Consider the following 22354-nt stretch of genomic DNA (forward strand, 5'->3'; position numbering starts at 1 on the left):
GGGGGGAGGGGGCAAAAAGAGAAGGGGGGGGGGGGGCAAGGGAAGGGGGAGAGAGAGAAAGCGCATGCAACAAGAGAGAGCGAGAGAGAGAACGATAGAGAGAGCGAGAGAGAGAGCGAGAGAGAGAGAGAGAGAGAGAGAGAGAGAGAGAGAGAGAGAGAGAGAGAGAGAGAGAGAGAGAAGAGAGAGTCTGAGAGAGAGCGATAAAGTAACTTGTTCATGCCAAAACATCCAAAAACATCAGCGCCACTGACCTGCTGCTGTACAAAGTCAGACATGGACTGGACCTCCGTCACCAGATGCTGCAGTTTCTCCTCTATGGAACCCATGCCTGTCATCACCAGGCGGCTGCATATATCAGATAGTCGGGCGTCTTCATCAGCCTGAGAAAAAAAAGGTAACATACTTAACCACTCCACAAGTTGAACGACTGAAGTATATAATTATGTTAGATGTTAGGCCCCCCAAAAAAAGGTGTGGTTACGGTAACATAGCCAAAAACAAGTCGCGTAAGGCGAAAATACAATATTTAGTCAAGTAGCTGCCATTTTTCAGCAAGACCGTATACTCGTAGCATCGTCAGTCCACCGCTCATGGCAAAGGCAGTGAAATTGACAAGAAGAGCGGGGTAGTAGTTGCGCTAAGAAGGATAGCACGCTTTTCTGTACCTCTCTTTGTTTTAACTTTCTGAGCGTGTTTTTAATCCAAACATATCATATCTATATGTTTTTGGAATCAGGAACCGACAAGGAATAAGATGAAAGTGTTTTTAAATTGATTTGGACAATTTAATTTTGATAATAATTTTTATATATTTAATTTTCAGAGCTTGTTTTTAATCCGAATATAACCTATTTATATATATATTTTTTTTTTTTTTTTTGGTTGTTGTTTTTTTTGTTGTTTTTTTCCCCCCGAAAACGGCGTATGGCTGCCTAAATGGCGGGGTAAAAAACGGTCATACACGTAAAATTCCACTCATGCAAAAAACACGAGTGTACGTGGGAGTTTCAGCCCACGAACGAAGAAGAAGAAGAAGATATGTTTTTGGAATCAGCAAATGATGGAGAATAAGATAAATGTAAATTTGGATCGTTTTATAAATTATTTTTTTTTACAATTTTCAGATTTTTAATGACCAAAGTCATTAATTAATTTTTAAGCCACCAAGCTGAAATGCAATACCGAACCCCGGGCTTCGTCGAAGATTACTTGACCAAAATTTCAACCAATTTGGTTGAAAAATGAGGGCGTGACAGTGCCGCCTCAACTTTCACGAAAAGCCGGATATGACGTCATCAAAGACATTTATCAAAAAAATGAAAAAAACGTTCGGGGATTTCATACCCAGGAACTCTCATGTCAAATTTCATAAAGATCGGTCCAGTAGTTTAGTCTGAATCGCTCTACACACACACACACACACACGCATGCACGCACACACACACGCACATACACCACGACCCTCGTTTCGATTCCCCCTCGATGTTAAAATATTTAGTCAAAACTTGACTAAATATAAAAATAGGGTAGGAAGGTAATGACTTTTATTTTAAAAACTTTTTTTTCTAATGTGTACAAATTAAACCTACTTGACAGGGAAATAAGTGTGCGACTCGAGCGCTTTCGCTTTCATTGCGTTTTCTGCACTCGTTTTCTTGGTTTTTGTGTTTTTTTGTTGACAAATGTAATAAAAAAGTTATAGGGTCGGCCCCTAAAAATAGGGTAGGTCGGGTTACCGTAACCACACCTATTTTTTTTTTAGGCCTTACTATCTAAGTGCCCTCCATGAAGGATAGTGCACAAGACACACCAACACAATAAATCCTGCTGATAAGAACACAAACTGAAGAGAACAACAGCTGCGGAATAAATTGGTCTGGGACTAATGGCTGCCCTAGCCACAGTTGGGTTCATGGGCAATGCCCAAAACAACATTTTGCAATTTTAAAGGCATTTGGTGGTCTCTCCTCACAGCTAGAAGACATGGCGAACCAAAGTGGATGTGAAAATGGACTTGTACAAATTTCTCCTGAATCATTTATTTTTAGGATTTTTTTTTCTCTGGCCCCAATTTTTTATTTTTCTCTCTCTGGCTATCCTATAAAAAAAAAAGAAAAAAAGTTGCGGATCCAAGGAGAGTTCTTTAGCCTGTGAAGCAATGTTAACAAGAAGGGCAAAGCCCATACGACTCACATGCTTGACCTTGACCTTTACATGACCTTGCCTTCATCCAAGGTCATGCAACACAAAGCTGTTAATTCAAGACATAGGAAGTACAATGGTGCTTATTGGCTCTTTCTACCATGAGATATGGTCACTTTTAGTGGTTCACTACCTTATTTTGGTCACATTTCATAAGGGTCAAAGTGACCTTGACCTTGATCATATGTGACCAAATGTGTCTCATGATGAAAGCATAACATGTGCCCCACATAATTTTTAAGTTTGAAACAGTTATCTTCAATAGTTCAGGGTCAAGGTCACTTCAAAATATGTATACAATCCAACTTTGAAGAGCTCCTGTGACCTTGACCTTGAAGCAAGGTAAACCAAACTGGTATCAAAAGATGGGGCTTACTTTGCCCTATATATCATATATAGGTGAGGTATTAAATCTCAAAAACTTCAGAGAAAATGGGAAAAATGTGAAAAATAGCTGTTTTTTAGACAACATTTATGGCCCCTGCGACCTTGACCTTGAAGCAAGGTCAAGATGCTATGTATGTTTTTTGGGGTCTTGTCATCATACACCAGCTTGCTAAATTTGGTACTGATAGACTCAATAGTGTCCAAGAAATATCCAACGTTAAAGTTTTCCGGACGGACGACTCGGGTGAGTACATAGACTCACTTTTGCTTCGCATGCGAGTCAAAAAAAGAAAAAAAGTTGCGGATCCAAGGAGAGTTCTTTAGCCTGTGAAGCAATGTTAAAAATGAGTTTTCTATCATTACTAACCCTGACTTTGCTGGTTGCGGAGGCAAGGCTTTCAGCCTGCTCCTTAGCGATGTCAAACGTTTCCTGTTGCTGACCAGTCAGCTGGGCCAGCTGCATGCTGACCAAGGAAGACAGGGCTGAAAACTCGCCTTGAACTTGCTGGGTGAAGCCCTCCTGTCTCTTCAGGGCTGACCCTGAAACAAGACAATACCACAATCTGAAATGTTTTGTGATCACAAATCTACATTGTCACATACAGTTACTCTCGCCATTTTTTGAAACAGAACAAGTTTTGATTTTCTCATTCTCTGGTTGTTCACTTCAAAGGCTATTAGGTTGCGAGTGTCTTGCATATTTAGTCATGCCTAAAAACGTTCCATAACTGATCCCTTGGTTTTTTTGGATTATATACTTTCACAGACAATTTGATCTCACATTTCAGCTGTTCTTTCACAGACAATTTGATCTCACATTTCAGCTGTTCTTTCACAGACAATTTGATCTCACATTTCAGCTGTTCTTTCACAGACAATTTGATCTCACATTTCAGCTGTTCTTTCACAGACAATTTGATCTCACATTTCAGCTGTTCTTTCACAGACAATTTGATCTCACATTTCAGCTGTTCTTTCACAGACAATTTGATCTCACATTTCAGCTGTTCTTTCACAGACAATTTGATCTCACATTTCAGCTGTTCTTTCACAGACAATTTGATCTCACATTTCAGCTGTTCTTTCACAGACAATTTGATCTCACATTTCACCTGTTCTTTCACCAGTCTGTAACTTTACCAAACATTTAGAATTTGACTGAACATCTGCTCACAAAGGCTTCGATAGAACTCTTTTAAGGACAGGTGTGTTAATATAGCCGGTCTGCCTGTGGGGGAGGGAGGGGGAGGTGGAGGGAGGGGAGAAAGGATGGTGGGGGCAGTTTAAAGTTCTGTTTTTCAGTAGCCTTGAAAATAAGATGAGATTTCTGAATGTGTTTGCACAAATTCAAGATAAAAAAAAAAGCAAAGAAAACACACCCAAAGCCTCCACTGTCTGCGTGTTGACTGTGTGATAACCGTTGGTGAAGTCCATCACCTCCTGCTTCATGGCGCCCAGGTTGCTATGGAAACGCTCCTGGAAGGTCATCTGCACCTCTTGGTTGTGTTGCTCCACGTTGCGCTTGCGATCCAGTTTGGCGTGCAGCCCATGCACATCTCCGATGGAGGACTCTGTTGTTCCCAGCAACTTAAATTGGAGAGGGCAATAAATGGACATGGGTGAATGTATCGGCCAAAAGCTCTGCCACATCTTTTCCTTGATTCTCACTCAGCACACGGCCAGAATACCAGCTTCCAGCATATGCACTTGCACCCAGGTCATTCAAATGACTTTGTGTAAAGTAAAGATGCAAACCATCTTTAGACCTCCCTGCTGCAAGGATCTATTGGTAATTGATTCAGGAAATACTGGAATGTTTGGAAACACAGACATGAACCCCAAATTACAGAAATAGGCTAAATCCCCTTCAAGGAAAACTTCGGCAGATAGTCAATTCAACTAAAACTTTTATTGAAAGCAAGGAAAGCTCAGTCCAACTGCAGGCAAGTATGTTTGTTAAAAGTCATACAGATGCAAGGAGACTTGGACCATCAAACATGCAAAATCAAACTCAGTAGCTATCAAAATGCTACCTGACTTGTAAAAGGTGTCTTTTCTCAAATCTACCGGTGCGTGCTGCACACATACAGCTCAGAGACGGTATCCATGCCCCATCCCTATGTCGCATAAAAGACCTTCGTCATTCTGCCAGGTGGCTGATTACACCTAAACACGCACGCACCAGCGTAGTACAACCTTTGTTACTGCCAGGTGGCCGATTACACCTAAACACGCACGCACCAGCGTAGTACAACCTTTGTTACTGCCAGGTGGCTGATTACACCTAAACACGCGCGCACCAGCGTAGTACAACCTTTGTTACTGCCAGCTTTTCACTGGGAGCAAGCAACCCCAATTTCCCAGAAAATGGTATAATAAAGTAAGTAAATTAAAAATGAAAGGAAATAACTGCATGGTATCACCACTGACCTCTGAAGCTTCAGAGAAGAGCTGCGTCTCAGTCTTGACGTGCTGAGACAGGAGGTAGGCGTGTTGGTCCCGATCTTTCTCCGTTTCTTGCAGCGTGACCTTGGCCTTGGTCAGAACAGTGGTGGCCTTGTCCAGGTTGCCGCTAGTGATGGTCAGTTTGTTGCTGGTGTCCTCCAGCTCCTGCTTGGTGTCCGAGAACATTTCCGACAGCTGAGGAGACAATACACAATGGATTAAGACGGTCCTTAATTAAGCCTCAAGTCCACTTCGCCAAAACTCAGTGCTAAAGCTTCGTGCGGCCAGCTTCGCCAAAACTCAGTGCTAAAGCTTCGAGCGGCCAGCTTCGCCAAAACTCAGTGCTAAAGCTTCGTGCGGCCAGCTTCGCCAAAACTCAGTGCTAAAGCTTCGTGCGGCCAGCTTCGCCAAAACTCAGTGCTAAAGCTTCGTGCGGCCAGCTTTGCCAAAACTCAGTGCTAAAGCTTCGTGCGGCCAGCTTCACCAAAACTCAGTGCTAAAGATTCGTGCGGCCAGCTTTGCCAAAACTCAGTGCTAAAGCTTCGTGCGTCCAGCTTTGCCAAAACTCAGTGCTAAAGCTTCGTGCGGCCAGCTTCGCCAAAACTCAGTGCTAAAGCTTTGTGCGGCCAGCTTCGCCAAAACTCAGTGCTAAAGCTTCGTGCGGCCAGCTTCGCCAAAACTCAGTGCTAAAGCTTCGTGCGGCCAGCTTCGCCAAAACTCAGTGCTAAAGCTTCGTGCGGCCAGCTTCGCCAAAACTCAGTACTAAAGCTTCGTGCGGCCAGCTTCGCCAAAACTCAGTGCTAAAGCTTCGTGCGGCCAGCTTCGCCAAAACTCAGTGCTAAAGCTTCGTGCGGCCAGCTTCGCCAAAACTCAGTGCTAAAGCTTCGTGCGGCCAGCTTCGCGAAGTAGACTTCGTGTAGTAGACTTCGTGCAGTAGACTTTGCCCAGTTAAGGACGGGCATTACTTGGAGATTGGATGGATAAATGACCCCAAAAAGGAGGATAGTGGGATTACATGTTTCACAATTTGATTTGCAAGAAATTTCCCCGAGTGGTTTTGTTCAGTGAAAAGACACGGCACTGTTAACAAAGTGGAGGATGACAACAACACCAACACACCATGGTACGCATGTCTATGAACTGCAGCTCCATATACAATGAAAGAGCTATTCTGAGAGAAGTCATGCCAGGTGTTTTTTTGTACGTGTCATGCTTGTAACAGATGGGCTAAACTAATGATGTGGTGTATTTTTACCAGGCAGGATAGCACACCCCACCCACTGGCTCTACCAACCCCGTGCATGCATATTACATCGAGTCAATTTTCAGTGGGTGACCATAATACAGACCCCCAATCTGTAATAATTCCAGATAAAACGTGTTTCAACCATTTCTGTGTCTTGGTCCACGCCACAGCTGTGGCATCCTTCTTACCTTGTTCATCTCATCAGTGACAGCAGCAATTTTTCCCTCCAATTCATTGATGCTGTCTTCTTGCTGAGCAATTTTATTCTGCATGGCACTGTTCAAACAACACAGAAAAGTTTCATTAATACAAGGGAGACAAGTGAATGTACTGGATATTTTATTTTGTATGGCACAGTACAAATGAGACCGAAAAGTGTCAAATAGGTAAAGGGAGGTAACTGAATGTTATGAGTGAGAAAAAGAAGAAGTTGAAGCTGACGTCAACATTATCATTGTCAAACTGCCTGCCCTACCAGCAATGGAAACTCTGCTAATCATGTGGCGCTAACTCTTTTCCACAAAATACAGTGGTACCTGTGATGTGAAGCGCCTCTGAGAAGAGGACACATCAATAGAGGATAGGTGGAATCCTTTAGGCCCCCCCAAAAAAAGGTCTGTTTACGGTAACCCGACCGACCCTAGTTTTTAGGCCCGACCCTAATCTTTTTTTTGGATCGTCTGAAAAAAAAACGCATCCAAAATAGAGCTGTTTGCGCTCAAACAGCAGACGACAGAAGGGAGGTAAGCTCAAAGTACTGTTTATAGTTATGTTGGGCAAAAACAGGGATTGATGAGAAGAAATGAACTGTGAAACATCATAGAGAGGGGAGAAAAAAAAAAAAAAAAAAAAAAAGCCGACCTACCGACACTATTTTTTCACCCTATGTTACCGTAAACAGACCTATTTTTTTTTTTGGCCTTAGTCTTATCATTTCCACCAAAATACACCTGTCACTATATCTATTTCTCAAACTCTGTGCCCTACCAGCAATTGAAAAACTGCTCATCATGTGGCGGTAACTCATTCTAGAACATACAGTGGTACCTGTCATGTGAAGGACAATGGAGGACAGGTGGAATCCTTTGGTCTTATCATTTCCACCAAACTATACCTCTCATGACAGGCCACCTGCAATCTGGGGACACTTGGGCTTGAAGTTACCGTTCACTTCAATACGCAAAGATGCTGCATGTGGAAAATGTCATGCCTTTTTACAAAAATCAATTTGAATGATTTCCACCAGATGACATACTATTTCTTAAGCTACATGAGGTATGATTGGAAGTAGTCAGAATAACAGACAAAGCTCACCCATCACACTTTTAGTGTGACTCTTAAAGGCATACTAACGCACTCCCGTGTTTACAAAGTGTAGTTTGCCCACAATCGATGTCAAACGCACCATAAGACCATATAATGACGATACGTCACCATGCGCGGACCATAATACATGCATTACAGCTTGTTCTAGCCTCTGAAAAAGTGAGGATGTCAACAAAGCCGCGGTGTTCTCTCCCTTGCATCAACGTTACATGTGTTGCCAAATCTATAAATAGGACGATCCAGATCAAAATGAAAATTCAAATATCTCAACATTTAAGGGGTCCTAGACCACAATATTTTGCAGGGAACTTAATTTAGTCTGTCTCCAGCTGTTGGTAAAGCAATTAGCGTGTATAGTCATCGAGTACATATGGCTTTAAATTACTGAACGTTTAAATCATCAGACAAACCAGTTCTGAGCAGGAAAGATAAAGATTGAAACATGGACCATGCAGATAAATAGGTCAAGACACAAACTGTTTGCATTCCTCATAACTTACACATAATTTTCCTCCGCTATGTAGATTCCGTTCTTTTCTCTGGCAGCCTGTAGGTCTCGCCGAAGCCTTTCAATTTCCTCGTTGTACTCCTGTAATAAAACACATTTTGAATTGAAAAGGTTCTGTCCGACACAGAAAACACACATATCTACCTAACACCAACACTCATTTCCCTGAGGATATTCTAGGAAGGTATAGAAATGTACATTCAGAGTGCTGCAATCAGAAGCACATCTGAGCGTATTTATAGTGGTTACTCACTTGGAAATCCACTGCACAACGGGAGCACTGCATTCACATAATAACAGTTAACACACATGCAAAAATGCAGATGACAAGAACAAAAAGAAAGGATGATCTTTGACATGAGAATAATCACATCTCTGCTCAAGAAAAAGTGGCCAACAAACCTTGAGCAGGGTCTTTTTGGTGAGCCTCTGGTTGATTTCTGGCCTGTTGGTGATGTTCTTCGCACGGAATGCATAATCCAATGTGCTCAATGTTTCCTGGGTATGAAAAAAAAATCCACCAATTTAAACTAACACATCAGTTTTTAGTAGTTTCATGATATGAATGGTATAACTCAGCTATCCTGTTTGAGAGCTATGCAGAAGCAGTGTCCTGGCACTTGACAAAATAAAAAGCATTAAGATGAACTAGCAACCGTCATCCTTAGTATAGTCATGTCCTGTGAAGCGTTTACAACATGAACATATACTGTATAATACAATAATGCACCATCAAGCTGTGTACTGGTAATCAAGTAGACAGAGGTTGAGCCACTGCCATGCAAAGGTAAAGGACAGAAAATGAAAGGCTGTTGGATCTGCGATAACTCACAAGTATTTTGGTTTGTTATCAGACCTACAAACTGGTAACCATTCAGATCACTAGAAGGGTCCAGTAGCTCAGTTGTTAGACTTAGAGCACTGAACTTGTGGTCAGAGGTTCGAATCTAGGTCAGACCAGACACAGGTCAACTGTATGTTATGACTGAGATACGCTTTACCCAGCCCTGAAAGTCCAAAAAATGATGCGCTAGCTTTTGGCTAGTGCTTCTCAAAATGTACTAGCAAGAGAGCAAATTTTACTCGCCAAACGAACCATTTGTTTCAGCAACTTTACTCGCTTTTGGCGAGTAGATAAACATTTCTACTCACCAGTTACATGTTTCCACTTTCCATGGCGAGTAAAATACTCGCCAATTTCAGGGCTGTTACCTACCACCCCTGTGGCACATAAAAGACCCCAGCCTTTTTGCCAGAAATGCAGGTAGATGAATACACCCATCAAGTCACACACCTGTGACAGGGCAATGCAACTCTGGTGTTGCTGAGCATTACTCAGTGGAAGTCACACACCTGTGACAGGGCAATGCAACTCTGGTGTTGCTGAGCGGTACTCAGTGGAAGTGATGCAAATTTGCCAACAATGGGAGAATAAAGTAAAGATGACCTGTTCACACTCTATACACCCTCACGATCCCTCCGCTCCTCTGTAGACACTAGAATATTCCGTCTATCTTCTTTTAGTCGCAAACAGCACGGCCAGAGAGCCTTCTCCCACTCTGCAGCCGTTGCGTGGAACTCTCTCCCTTACTCTATCCGACACTGCCAAACTTTTTGTTCCTTCAAATCAAACCTTAAAACACACTTCTTCACACAGTATTTTGATTAATGTTTATTTTCAATATGGTGCATTTTTGATCAGGTGTTTGAATGTTTGAATGTTTTGCCTGTGTTAGTATGCTTGCAGCTTGTATTGATGTAGTGTTTCGTTGTTCACTTGTGTGCTGAATGCTGCTGCACATGCTTTTTCGCTTTGCTTTGTATGTATATGTATGTTTTTTTTCATTGTAAAGCGCTTAGAGAACGTAAAGCGCTCTATAAATCTCCCATATTATTATTATTATCATTATTATTATAAGATAAATAAAGTGCAGTACCTCCAGGTTAACGGATGCCGGAGAGATGGTAGCAATGATGGACGTCTTAGTGCGACCACCCAGACTGTCCTGCAGGAGTCGGGTCAGTTTGCTCTCCCTGTAAAATAACACATTGATAAATGCTGATTCAGCGCCTAATTACATGACACAGATGGGATTCGAGGAGAACATATTTGAGATCGACATTATATATGTCTAGTGTGGACATGAGTTAATCATCTCAAGAATAGTCTTGGTGGCCACTGAATCTGAGGAAATGTGGACGAGTCCTTACTCTGATAAATTTTGTTAATGAAATAAGAGAATGAAAGAACACACTTTGACATGTATAAACAACACACTTTGACATGTATAAACAACACACTTTGACATGTATAAACAACACACTTTGACATGTATAAACAACACACTTTGACATGTATAAACAACACACTTTGACATGTATAAACAACACACTTTGACATGTATAAACAACACACTTTGACATGTATAAACAACACACTTTGACATGTATAAACAACACACTTTGACATGTATAAACAACACACTTTGACATGTATAAACAACACACTTTGACATGTATAAACAACACACTTTGACATGTATAAACAACACACTTTGACATGTATAAACAACACACTTTGACATGTATAAACAACACACTTTGACATGTATAAACAACACACTTTGACATGTATAAACAACACACTTTTCTTCTACTCAATTCTTATCTTTTAGGAATGGCAGCTAAAATGAAGGTCATCGAGGCGACAATTCAGGCAATTTGTTCTTTGTCTCACCATCAAATAAAAATCACCCCCTCCAATCCTTGCCAAATGTCCCTGCTGCATTTTATTTAGTAATCTGTATGCATCATGGTTTGAGTAGCCTACCTGTAGGGAACATGAGGACGATGCTCCACAAGAGCAGTGATGACGCGTCCAAGAGTCAGCAAACTCTGGTTGATGTTACCTGAAAGATTGAAAACCATGCAAGCTTGTGGCTTATCCAAAACTCCTTGACTGATTCAGACATACTACTGAATAATTTCTAACCGCTAACACACCTGTGCTGACCTCCAGATAATCAAGGAAGGGCAGAACGGTTAATGCAGAAAAATAATTCTGAAAAAGAAAGTATGCCTACAGAGCAGATAGCTGCTACCAATCCTACAGAAGGGGAGTGACTGATTCAGATTACGCGTTTATGAATTCTGTTGAAACAGTTGCCTGTGCGTATAAACTAATAAAGCTAGATTTGGTGCTGATTGGGGAAGTTACTTACAAAGCAAACATGTGTAACAGTGTTTGCAGTAAGCCTCGCTATCATCATTTATGTATAAAGCACTCTGCTATTGACAATCAAACACTGTTTCAACCTTACCTGCCTCTCTGGCACGTTTGTCCACAGCCCCTGAACGGCCAATGTTTTCACTGCCAGCCAGATCAACCTGAACACAGAAAAAAACTCTTGGTGATTTTCTTGTTTATCAATGAGACTTTCCAGTGCTGTCGCAGCACTGTTAATTTGTTTTATGGTGATAACACATATCCACCCCTGCACACAGCGACACATGCTGTGACGATTACATTTGACGAAAACAAGCCGAATTTATGTCTTGTCTAAAGATCATCAAAACTTACAAGTGTGTGAAATTTGAAGGCTCCAGCTAAAAAACCCAACTCAATGTGAAGTTTTTATGAATTGATCATGACCCCACTGTGACCTTGAAATTTGACAAAGCTCAACCAGACTCTGCAATGGAAGATCATCCAACCCTAGAAGTGTGCAATGTTTATTCAGGTGAGTACACAGACTACAGCCAGGCTGCTTTCTGTACAAAATGGAAATCTATTTCTGAATTAATTCAATGAATAACACCTGCGGCAATGTGCAAAATTAATTCAGCAAAAAAAATGCGAACAATGTTCATTTTTGATATGCGTTCAAGGGAAGGAAGGTATTCCATTGAACGCCCACAGGAAAAGAAAAAGTAGAGAGTTACCAGGTGGAGTTTTCCACATTTGAGTAGCTCTTCTCCGTCCACCGTGTTCTCCTTGATGTGAATGGTGACCGAGAACACCGAGTGGGAACGACTGAAACAGAATCACTATCATCAAAATAAGTCCTAGGTATAATGCATGTAACACCCACACGCCTTCCCCACTCGTAACTACATGGATGGGGGGTAAAAATACAAAATCTTACTTGCAGGAGGGCATTCTAAAAGCCTTTGAACAAACGTGGGGGTCTGGTGTTTACTAGACACTATACCCTATGCACAGGGTTTGACATCAGGCATGAAAACTGAAAAAAAAAAAAATACTGAAAACAAAATTCGAAGGCGCGTAGCGCCAAGTTTCGCAGGCGCGTAGTGCCAAGTTTCGCAGGCGCGAAGCGCCAAGACTTCTAGGGGGGTTTGGGGGCATGCCCCCCCGGAAATTTTTTTGTTCAAGGGTGCAATTTGGTGCAATCTGGGGCTATCTGAGCCTTAAAATTGGATTCAAACATGGCCCCAAAACTATTTTACTATAACAATGACTAGGAAAAAAAAAAAAAAAAAAAAAAAAAAAAATTTAAAAAAAAAAAAAAAAAAAAAGGAAAAATACTGAAAATAAAACAAAATACGGTTTATTTTTTTCAAAAATACGGAAAATACGGAGAATTTTCATGCCTGGACATAAAGTAGGGGGCAGGGCATTTGCTCCATATTGGGTGTTTACTAGACACTATACCCTATGCACAGGGTTTGACATAAAGTAGGGGGCAGGGCATTTGCTCCATATTGGGTGTTTACTCGACACTATACCCTATGCACAGGGTTTGACATAAAGTAGGGGGCAGGGCAGTTGCTCCATATTGGGTGTTTACAAAATAATGAACAGAGTATGTCATACAGTAGTAGGTATCTGTCATTCTTGGAAGACTTTGTCATACAGTCGATGTACAAAGCTACGGGCAATGATCACCTTGACTGAGCGTTCATGAGGGTGGCGGCGGTCTGACGACGACTGGCCCCTCTCTCCATGATGTTGTACACCTCCTCCTTGCCCCTCACCACCACCTCTTCCAGCCCAGAGATGATCAGTGAACCCTGCACATCAAAGCAGAAAAGAAAATGAAAGCCACAGCGAGACATTTTTGATTCAAAACTTTTTGGCCGACAGCTTTTTTGTTTGTTTGCTTAACGCCCAGCCGACCACGAAGGGCCATATCAGGGCGGTGCTGCTTTGACATTTAACGTGCGCCACACACAAGTCGCAGCACAGGCTTCATGTCTCACCCAGTCACATTATTCTGACACCGGACCAACCAGTCCTAGCACTAACCCCATAATGCCAGACGCCAGGCGGAGCAGCCACTAGATTGCCAATTTTAAAGTCTTAGGTATGACCCGGCCGGGGTTCGAACCCACGACCTCCCGATCACGGGGCGGACGCCTTACCACTAGGCCAACCGTGCCGGTTTGGCCGACAGCGATTTACTCAGTTGCTAAAACTGTGTACTACGGTAGAGAAACTTGAGATACATCTGCCTGCTTGAAAACTTGCATGAAAAAGGCATTCTGTTGAAAATATATAAATTTGAGAAAGGCTGAAAGCGACATTTGACTGTTGCCATAGCTGGTTGAAAAGATGTTGCCACGAAAATACAGTAGGCTTATAGTCCTACAGTGGGCTTATAGTCCTACAGTGGCCTTATAGTCCTACAGTGGGCTTATAGTCCTACAGTGGGCTTATAGTCCTACAGTGGGCTTATTGTTATAGTCCTACAGTGGGCTTATTGTTATAGTCATACAGTGGGCTTATAGTCCTACAGTGGGCTTATTCAGGCATGGGAATTGAAAATTGTAAAAAAGGCGGAAAATTTATAACTGAAGACGCGAAGCGTCATGTCGATGGCGCGAAGCGCCTAGCCTTACTAGGGGTGTCCGGGGGCATGCCCCCCCGGAAATTTTTTTCTCCAAAGAACCCAGATGGTGCAATCTGGTGTCATCTGAGCTCCAAGTTTGCCATTAAATTCTGTTCTTAGAATCAGAGTTTTTAGTACAAAAATGTACCAATATTTGCTTTTTGGAAGAAAAAAAATATATACATGTATTATATGGTTTAAATTTGTTAAAAAATTGATCTGAGACAAACAGGAACATGTAACTTGTAACACAATCTGTGCAATCTGGTTTACTTTCAAACATACAAGTTCAAGTAACTGAGGCGGGCGGTAGCAGTGCGTGAACAAAGTACGGAAAGTTTTCGCGGGCTTTTGCGCAAAGGCCAAAGTAACCGGTGCTTTTTTTTGTGTGCCTCCCCCCTTTATTTTTTCGGCGGACACTTTTGCATTTTCGGCGGAACAAAAAAACAAATTCGGCGGAAATCCGTCGTTTGGCGGACAATTCCCATGCCTGCTTATTGTTATAGTCATACAGTGGGCTTATAGTCCTACAGTGGGCTTATAGTCCTACAGTGGGCTTATAGTCCTACAGTGGAAGTCTCGTTTTAAGACCCCCTACTTTTTAAGACTTTGTTTTCTCAGACTTTCTCTTCATTACCTCTGTAAAATTAACCTCATTTTTTACCCCCCCCCCCCCCAATCTCCATCTTAAGACCCGATTTTCTCAGATGTTTGGAAGTCTTAAAAGGGGGGTTCCACTGTCTACCCGGCTCAGCTGTTACGTATAACTCATCAGCTGTTATGTATAACTCATCAGCTGTTATGCATAACTCATCAGCTGTTATGTATAACTCATCAGCTGTTATGCATAACTCATCAGCTGTTATGCATAACTCATCAGCTGTTATGTATAACTCATCAGCTGTTATGCATAACTCATCAGCTTTTATGTATAACTCATCAGCTGTTATGCATAACTCATCAGCTGTTATGTATAACTCATCAGCTGTTATGCATAACTCATCAGCTGTTACGTATAACTCATCAGCTGTATGCTGACCAAGACAACCAACACAAAAATACTAGCACATGTGTACCTTTTTGGTTGCATCCTCGTAAATACGAAGCCGGAGGGGGTCATCAGTGGAGCCAAGCAAGTCAAACAGCTCCTCATTGTACAGCTCCAGGAAGGATACTCGCACAGAAAACTCCACCTCCTTAAAGCAAAAGAAGAAGAGAAGAATAATGAAAGTATCTAACTATTTACAACCATGCCTTGCTTGCTACAAGGCAGAAAAAAACAACGAAGTGGCTGCAAAATGTCATTTTGAAATTCAATAATCCAATGAAAATAATACTTATACTAGGTATACATGTATACTCAGAACAGACCTGGCTTTGCAACTGCTCGAAGATCTGATGCATAGAACGAGGAATCAGTCCGGACAAAGGATCATCTTCCCAAGAGATGCTGGGGTCATCTGTCCGTTCCCCCTCCATGGTGAATGTCTTTCCCGTGCCAGTCTGACCGTAACTGAAATTTACAAATTGCAACAATGAAAATGAGTACAAACAATATATGTTAAGTACTACTGTTGAGCACAATATTTTCATGTGAATTGTAACTGATCAGCAATCGAGTTCAAAACAAAGTCATTGTTGGCACAAAAGAAATGGATACAAAATATACCCCCAAAAGACTAGATCAAATTCATAAAAAGAAAATTATGTCTCAGTGGACATCTGTGGCACACAATACACAGACAGTCACAAACACTGAAAAGGCGAGGTAAAAAAAAAAAGAGAGAAAGAAATGGGAGTGATACTGATACCAGTGGTGGCAACAGTAACAGTTTCAGTACTAGTATAGAAGTATAACAATTTCACATGGACACACATGGAACTCAAGATCTGACATTATCCCAGCATTGACAATTCAGAAACATTACACTCTATAATAGTTGTAGCTGACACAAACATGTCACAAGACTGAAGAGTTGATAGAAATAAGACGAAACGCAGAAGACAAGTGACAAACAACAACGCTCCATCCCTCCCAGAATAACAAAACTATCAAGTCCTTACGCAAAGATGGTGCAGTTGTAACCCATGAGGACTTCTTCAACAACAGGCGTGACCATGGCATTGTAGATGTCCATCTGTTTGCTTGTTGGAGGGAAGACATGATCAAAGGTGAAGGTCTTACAGTGAGGGTAAATCCCCTGCTTCTCCTTGATAAACACTTCACGCTTGTCGGCATCGCAGCTGACCACGGAGCAAGAGCCCTGGCGCTTTTCGGTGGAGTTGATTGGCCTGAAACAGCAAAGCAATTAACTATTCAGGATAGTCATAATTTTAATGTTATCTTCATTAATGAAGTTCACAGTAGTTATTGCCGATCAGAAGAAGAACAAGTCGCGTAAGGCGAAAATACAATATTTAGTCAAGTAGCTGTCGAACTCACAGAATGAAACTGAACGCAACGCAACGCAGCAAGACCGTATACTCGTAGCATCGTCACTCCACCGCCCGTGGCAAAGGCAGTGCACGTGGAATTGACAAGAAGAGCGGGGTATTCGTTGCGCTGAGAAGGATAGCACGCTTTTCTGTACCTCTCTTCGTTTTAACTTTCTGAGCGTGTTTTTAATCCAAACATATCATATCTATATATTTTTGGAATCAGGAACCGACAAGGAATAAGATGAAAGTGTTTTTAAATTGATTTCGAAAAAAAATTTTTGATAATAATTTTTATATATTTAATTTTCAGAGCTTGTTTTTAATCCGAATATAACATATTTATATGTTTTTGGAATCAGCAAATGATGGAGAATAAGATAAACGTAAATTTGGATCGTTTTATAAATTTTTATTTTTTTTTTACAATTTTCAGATTTTTAATGACCAAAGTCATTAATTAATTTTTAAGCCACCAAGCTGAAATGCAATACCGAACCCCGGGCTTCGTCGAAGAGTACTTGACGAAAATTTCAACCAATTTGGTTGAAAAATGAGGGCGTGACAGTGCCGCCTCAACTTTCACGAAAAGCCGGATATGACGTCATCAAAGACATTTATCAAAAAAATGAAAAAAACGTTCGGGGATTTCATACCCAGGAACTCTCATGTCAAATTTCATAAAGATCGGTCCAGTAGTTTAGTCTGAATCGCTCTACACACACACACAGACAGACAGACAGACGCACATACACCACGACCCTCGTTTCGATTCCCCCTCGATGTTAAAATATTTAGTCAAAACTTGACTAAATATAAAAACTAATCCTGAACGGAAATAAAATAAAGCCATTCATTTGATTACATTTACAGGAAATGTTTTGAAAACTACCCATTATTAATATTACATTAAGAATAATTCACTATTAACATGTGATTGTTAATGTTACTCTGTAAGCTTCCAGGGTTCAGCCTGAGAGAAAAAAGGCTATAAGTTCGGAAGTTAATAAGTATAAGGTTATTTGACCCCCTTCAGCCAAATATTGAATAATTCAATTAATTGATGGGAAAAGATGAAGCATTGGTCAGTACAAGCACTGAAGCAGGCTAGGGTTGGGGTGTTGAGGGAATGTTTGTGTCTAAAAAAGAAGAATGGATGCAAAATAGGTGCCACCTGTGACCTAAGGTTTCAAGAGTTAGAATTTGCCACTGTCATATTACATAATTCATTAATTGTGTGTGTGTTGTGTTCTGATGTAACATTGTCAGACTCATTCAGATTCATACTCCAGGATGGAGAGTGGTACATTTAAACTCGATCAGTCTATGCACACATTGACTTGCTGAAGGATATTCTTATGGAGTTAATGCCTTATGGGCTATTTTCAATTTCACTTTATAATTATATGTGCAAACGACAAATCCTGGATTTCAGTTCAACTCACAAACTGTGTAAACTTCTGCCAAATTTGCAGAATAATATTAATAATGTACTAACACAGTAACAGTGAAGCTTGTGATCTTAGCTCCACTGTACACATTCACTGATACAGGGTTTAGCCTGGGAGAAAAAGGCAATGGGACTTTTGTCCCCCTCAACCAAATTCCGATGGGACATAGTCGAAGGCAAGAAGTGCCAAAGAGGCCTGCACGCGTTTTGACCAAAGATGCAAAATGGTGGATTATGGTGCCATTTGAGAATTAGCCGCTATATCGTGTTATCTCTTTATGTGTGTGCGTATGTGTGTGTGTTCTGACGTAAAGTGTACCATTGTTGGCGCAGTGGTATGTAATCTCAATGCGCCCTTTGACGCACTGAAGGGAATTGTGATGGGACATTTTCAGATTTAATGGCCAATGGCGCACTAGTTAATGAAACCCTGCTGATAGTGATACAGTGGTTTTTAATATTGTGATATTTATCAATAATAAAACCTGATTTTGTTGACCTAGCTTTTCCTGTGTTAAAAATGAACTTGAATTCAATCTGTTCCAAATTAAGGCTTGGGGGCTATGTTCAAGAGTCATTTAATGCTAGGAAATGGAATGGGATGGTATGGATCGACCGTTTCGGTGTTTGAGTAGCTCTCGTGCGATATCCATGAGACATGCAGTGACTGAGTCACAATCACAGTGAGTGAGACTGAGAAACGCTCTTTGTTATGTTACTGATAATGATATATGACACTGAGCAGCACTATTCAGTATTCTATACAAATTACAAACACTGATGTACAGTGCAAATCCACATGTATTATTCTTCTTCTTCTTCAAGATAGTGAGGGCAATTATCCTCAATTCGGTTGGTGCGCCTAATTTCCCTAGAGTGAAAGATAAAGTGGATAGTGTACCTATGAAAATCAAAACACGGGTGTATTCAAACGTGACGAACACATTCTAAAATGTTAGCACTAAAATTAGGGGTGGTTTATGAATATGAAATGAAGGAAACATGCCGTGACACTGACATTGAAACAGGCTTTCAGTTTCACTACTTTACTTCCAAATGTGCTTGAAATGTGTCTCTGACTGCTCTAACTCTGAGGCAAAATTGACTTGGTTTGTACTTTTGAATACATGAACTGTGCCCAGCCCTGACACTGCCCCATTGACTTTGAGAATGAATCACTCAACGGAGTGTTGTCGGAGTGGCAACCCTAACAGTTACTGAGTTAGTAGTCTAGTTACAGCGAATAAAACTGACGAAACATGCTGCGATCGAGCTTATCGAGTGTTCTAACGAAATCGAAGAAAAATAGCGAGGCCATTTTATTTTTGACTTCGAAAGAAAAGACAAATTACCTGCATCGCACAGCAACTTGGATGTTTTGGTTTTTCTCTTTCACTGGTTTCGGCATTTTGTTGTCTTTACGTTTCCTGTTCAAACCGGGCGCAGTTTGACTCGTCCAATGAGAATGCATTTGCAGTTGAGGATAACAGCGATTTTCACTGGTCCGATTCGAATCTCTATGGAAGGGAAGTCACTCTAGCAAGTTATGCGCTCAAAACAGCTTGGATTGTATCCCTTGTCCCGTATCGCCGAACAAACAAAGCACAACATGGTTGATGTTACCAAATTCGATAATCTCATAATTACACATACAGCTTTTTGAATGGTTCATTACTCAGATTACAGAATAGAAGCTGAAGAAACAAGATAGAAAAATAGATTGTGACGCAAAAAAAGTACTTGAAATAAAATAAACTTTAAATAGATAAATAATAGATAAATAAATAAATATGTATTACATAACGAAGGAGAACTAACACACAAAACCTGAGAAAACAAACAACACAAAAAGAAAACGTCTCAAAATACACAACCAACAACAGCCGCATAACAAACATACAGTATACAAACAAACAAACAAAATTAAATAAATATATAAATAAATGAATAAGTAAATAAATAAATAAATGATTATTACATAACGAAGGAGAACAAACGCGCAAACCCTGAGAAACAAGCAGCACAAAAGAAAATGTCTCCTATGATACACAACAGAGGCGGATCAGTTGCTTTGTAAGGGGGGGGGGGGGGGGCACTTTGAATCGAAAGTGAATGTGATGGGCGCGAAGCGCCCGAATTTGCTAGGGGGGTCCGGGGGGTTTAGGAATCGCAAATTCGCGTCCGGGGGCATGCTCCCCCGGAAAATTTTTTTGCCCAAAGAAGCAAAATGGTGCCATCTGGTGCCATTTGAACTTAGAAATGGTCATAGAATCAGCATAGAAAAATCTTTTTTTTTCTTCTTTTTTTTTGGGGGGGGGGGGGGCACGTGCCCCCTGTGCCCCCCCCCTCGTCCGCCCCTGCACAACCATTGAGCCACTGCCGCATAACAAACATACAGTATACAAGCAAACCGTGAAACAAACAAACAAACACAACTCCGAAACCGGACATGAAATAAGTACAGACTCGGAACCCCATGCCATTGTCATCTTCTTAGATCGAACACTGACTCGGTAACTTGAAATCCGTTCGGCCATTGGGTAAACAAGCAAAGACAAAGAGGAAAATAAAGATGAAGAAAGGGATTAAACTCAGCGACAAAGAAGTACAAGTCGCGCCAAGGCGGCGAAATTACTACATTTAGTCAAGCTGTGGAACTCACAGAATGAAACTGCACGCACTGCATTTTTTTTCACAATGACCGTAGTCCGCCGCTCGTGCAAAAGGCAGTGAAATTAACGAGCCTGTTTAGCGCGGTAGTGGTTGCGCTGTGCTGCATAGCACGCTTTTCTGTACCTCTCTTCGTTTGAACTTTCTGAGCGTGTTTTTAATCCAAACATACCATATCTATATGTTTTTGGAATCAGGAACCGACAAGGAATAAGATGAATTCCTTTTTAAATCGATATCGGAAATTTTATTTTAATCATAATTTTTATATTTTTAATTTTCAGAGCTTGTTTTTAATCCGAAAATAACATATTTATATGTTTTTGGAATCAGAAAAGGATGAAGAATAAGATGAACGTAAATTTGGATCATTTTATTAAAAAAAAGTATTACAATTTTCTGATTTTATAAGGCCTAAAAAAAAATAGGTGTGGTTACGGTAACCCGACCTACCCTATTTTTAGGGGCCGACCCTATAACTTTTTATTACATTTGTCAAAAAAAACCCCACAAAAAACAAGAAAACGAGTGCAGAAAACGCAATGAAAACGAAAGCGCCCGAGTCGCACACTTATTTCCCGGTCAAGTAGGTTTAATTTGTACACATTAGAAAAAAAAGTTTAAAAAAAAAAGTGATTGCCTACCTTCCTACCCTATTTTTTTGGCTATGTTACCGTAACCACACCTATTTTTTTTTTTTGGCCTAATGACCAAAGTCAATTAATTTTTAAGCCTCCAAGCTGAAATGCAATACCAAAGTCCGGGCTTCGTCGAAGATTGCTTTGCCAAAAATTTCAATCAATTTCATTGAAAAATAAGGTTGACAGTGCCGCCTCAACTTTTACAAAAAGCCGGATATGACGTCATCAGACATTTATCCAAAAAATGAAAAACAAGAAGGGCAAAGCCCATACGACTCACATGCTTGACCTTGACCTTGACATGACCTTGACCTTCAGGGTCAAGGTCAAATAACTAAACCTAGCAATGACATCATACACTAAGAACTGCTTTACACATTTTTCCTACCAAAATACATGTGACCTTGACCCAAGGTCAAGGTCATCCAAGGTCATGCAACACAAAGCTGTTAATTCAAGACATAGGAAGTACAATGGTGCTTATTGGCTCTTTCTACCATGAGATATGGTCACTTTTAGTGGTTCACTACCTTATTTTGGTCACATTTCATAAGGGTCAAAGTGACCTTGACCTTGATCATATGTGACCAAATGTGTCTCATGATGAAAGCATAACATGTGCCCCACATAATTTTTAAGTTTGAAACAGTTATCTTCCATAGTTCAGGGTCAAGGTCACTTTAAAATATGTATACAATCCAACTTTGAAGAGCTCCTGTGACCTTGACCTTGAAGCAAGGTAAACCAAACTGGTATCAAAAGATGGGGCTTACTTTGCCCTATATATCATATATAGGTGAGGTATTCAATCTCAAAAACTTCAGAGAAAATGGGAAAAATGTGAAAAATAGCTGTTTTTTAGACAACATTTATGGCCCCTGCGACCTTGACCTTGAAGCAAGGTCAAGATGCTATGTATGTTTTTTGGGGCCTTGTCATCATACACCATCTTGCCAAATTTGGTACTGATAGACTGAATAGTGTCCAAGAAATATCCAACGTTAAAGTTTTCCGGACGGCCGGCCGGCCGGACGGCCGGACGGACGGACGGACGACTCGGGTGAGTACATAGACTCACTTTTGCTTCGCATGTGAGTCAAAAAATGTCTGGGGATACCATACCCAGGAACTCTCATGTCAAATTTCATAAAGATCGGTCCAGTAGTTTACTCTGAATCGCTCTACACACAC

General features: G+C 40.9%; 1 protein-coding gene across 2 annotated transcripts in view; it reads right to left on the reverse strand.

The window, feature by feature from the left end:
• The window catches only part of LOC138981091 (kinesin-like protein KIF11), a 44813-nt gene extending 25448 nt beyond the window's left edge, over positions 1 to 19365 (reverse strand). For both annotated transcript variants that reach the window (XR_011460552.1, XM_070353924.1), the window contains exons 1-16: positions 19205 to 19365; positions 16031 to 16258; positions 15338 to 15479; positions 15043 to 15162; positions 13024 to 13148; positions 12060 to 12150; positions 11438 to 11504; positions 10948 to 11026; positions 10055 to 10151; positions 8520 to 8615; positions 8110 to 8198; positions 6472 to 6559; positions 5023 to 5232; positions 3972 to 4179; positions 2960 to 3132; positions 255 to 383 (exon numbers count right to left, since the gene is read on the reverse strand). Coding sequence is in view for 1 of the 2 variants with exons in the window: in XM_070353924.1 (XP_070210025.1) it covers positions 255 to 383; positions 2960 to 3132; positions 3972 to 4179; positions 5023 to 5232; positions 6472 to 6559; positions 8110 to 8198; positions 8520 to 8615; positions 10055 to 10151; positions 10948 to 11026; positions 11438 to 11504; positions 12060 to 12150; positions 13024 to 13148; positions 15043 to 15162; positions 15338 to 15479; positions 16031 to 16258; positions 19205 to 19323 (2061 nt within the window). In the remaining variant the exon portion in view is untranslated. The remainder of the gene's footprint in view (positions 1 to 254; positions 384 to 2959; positions 3133 to 3971; positions 4180 to 5022; positions 5233 to 6471; positions 6560 to 8109; positions 8199 to 8519; positions 8616 to 10054; positions 10152 to 10947; positions 11027 to 11437; positions 11505 to 12059; positions 12151 to 13023; positions 13149 to 15042; positions 15163 to 15337; positions 15480 to 16030; positions 16259 to 19204) is intronic.
• Between the last annotated feature and the right edge of the window lie 2989 nt (positions 19366 to 22354).

This window comes from Littorina saxatilis, linkage group LG12, assembly GCF_037325665.1.
Source record: "Littorina saxatilis isolate snail1 linkage group LG12, US_GU_Lsax_2.0, whole genome shotgun sequence".
Taxonomy (NCBI): Eukaryota; Metazoa; Mollusca; class Gastropoda; order Littorinimorpha; family Littorinidae; genus Littorina; species Littorina saxatilis.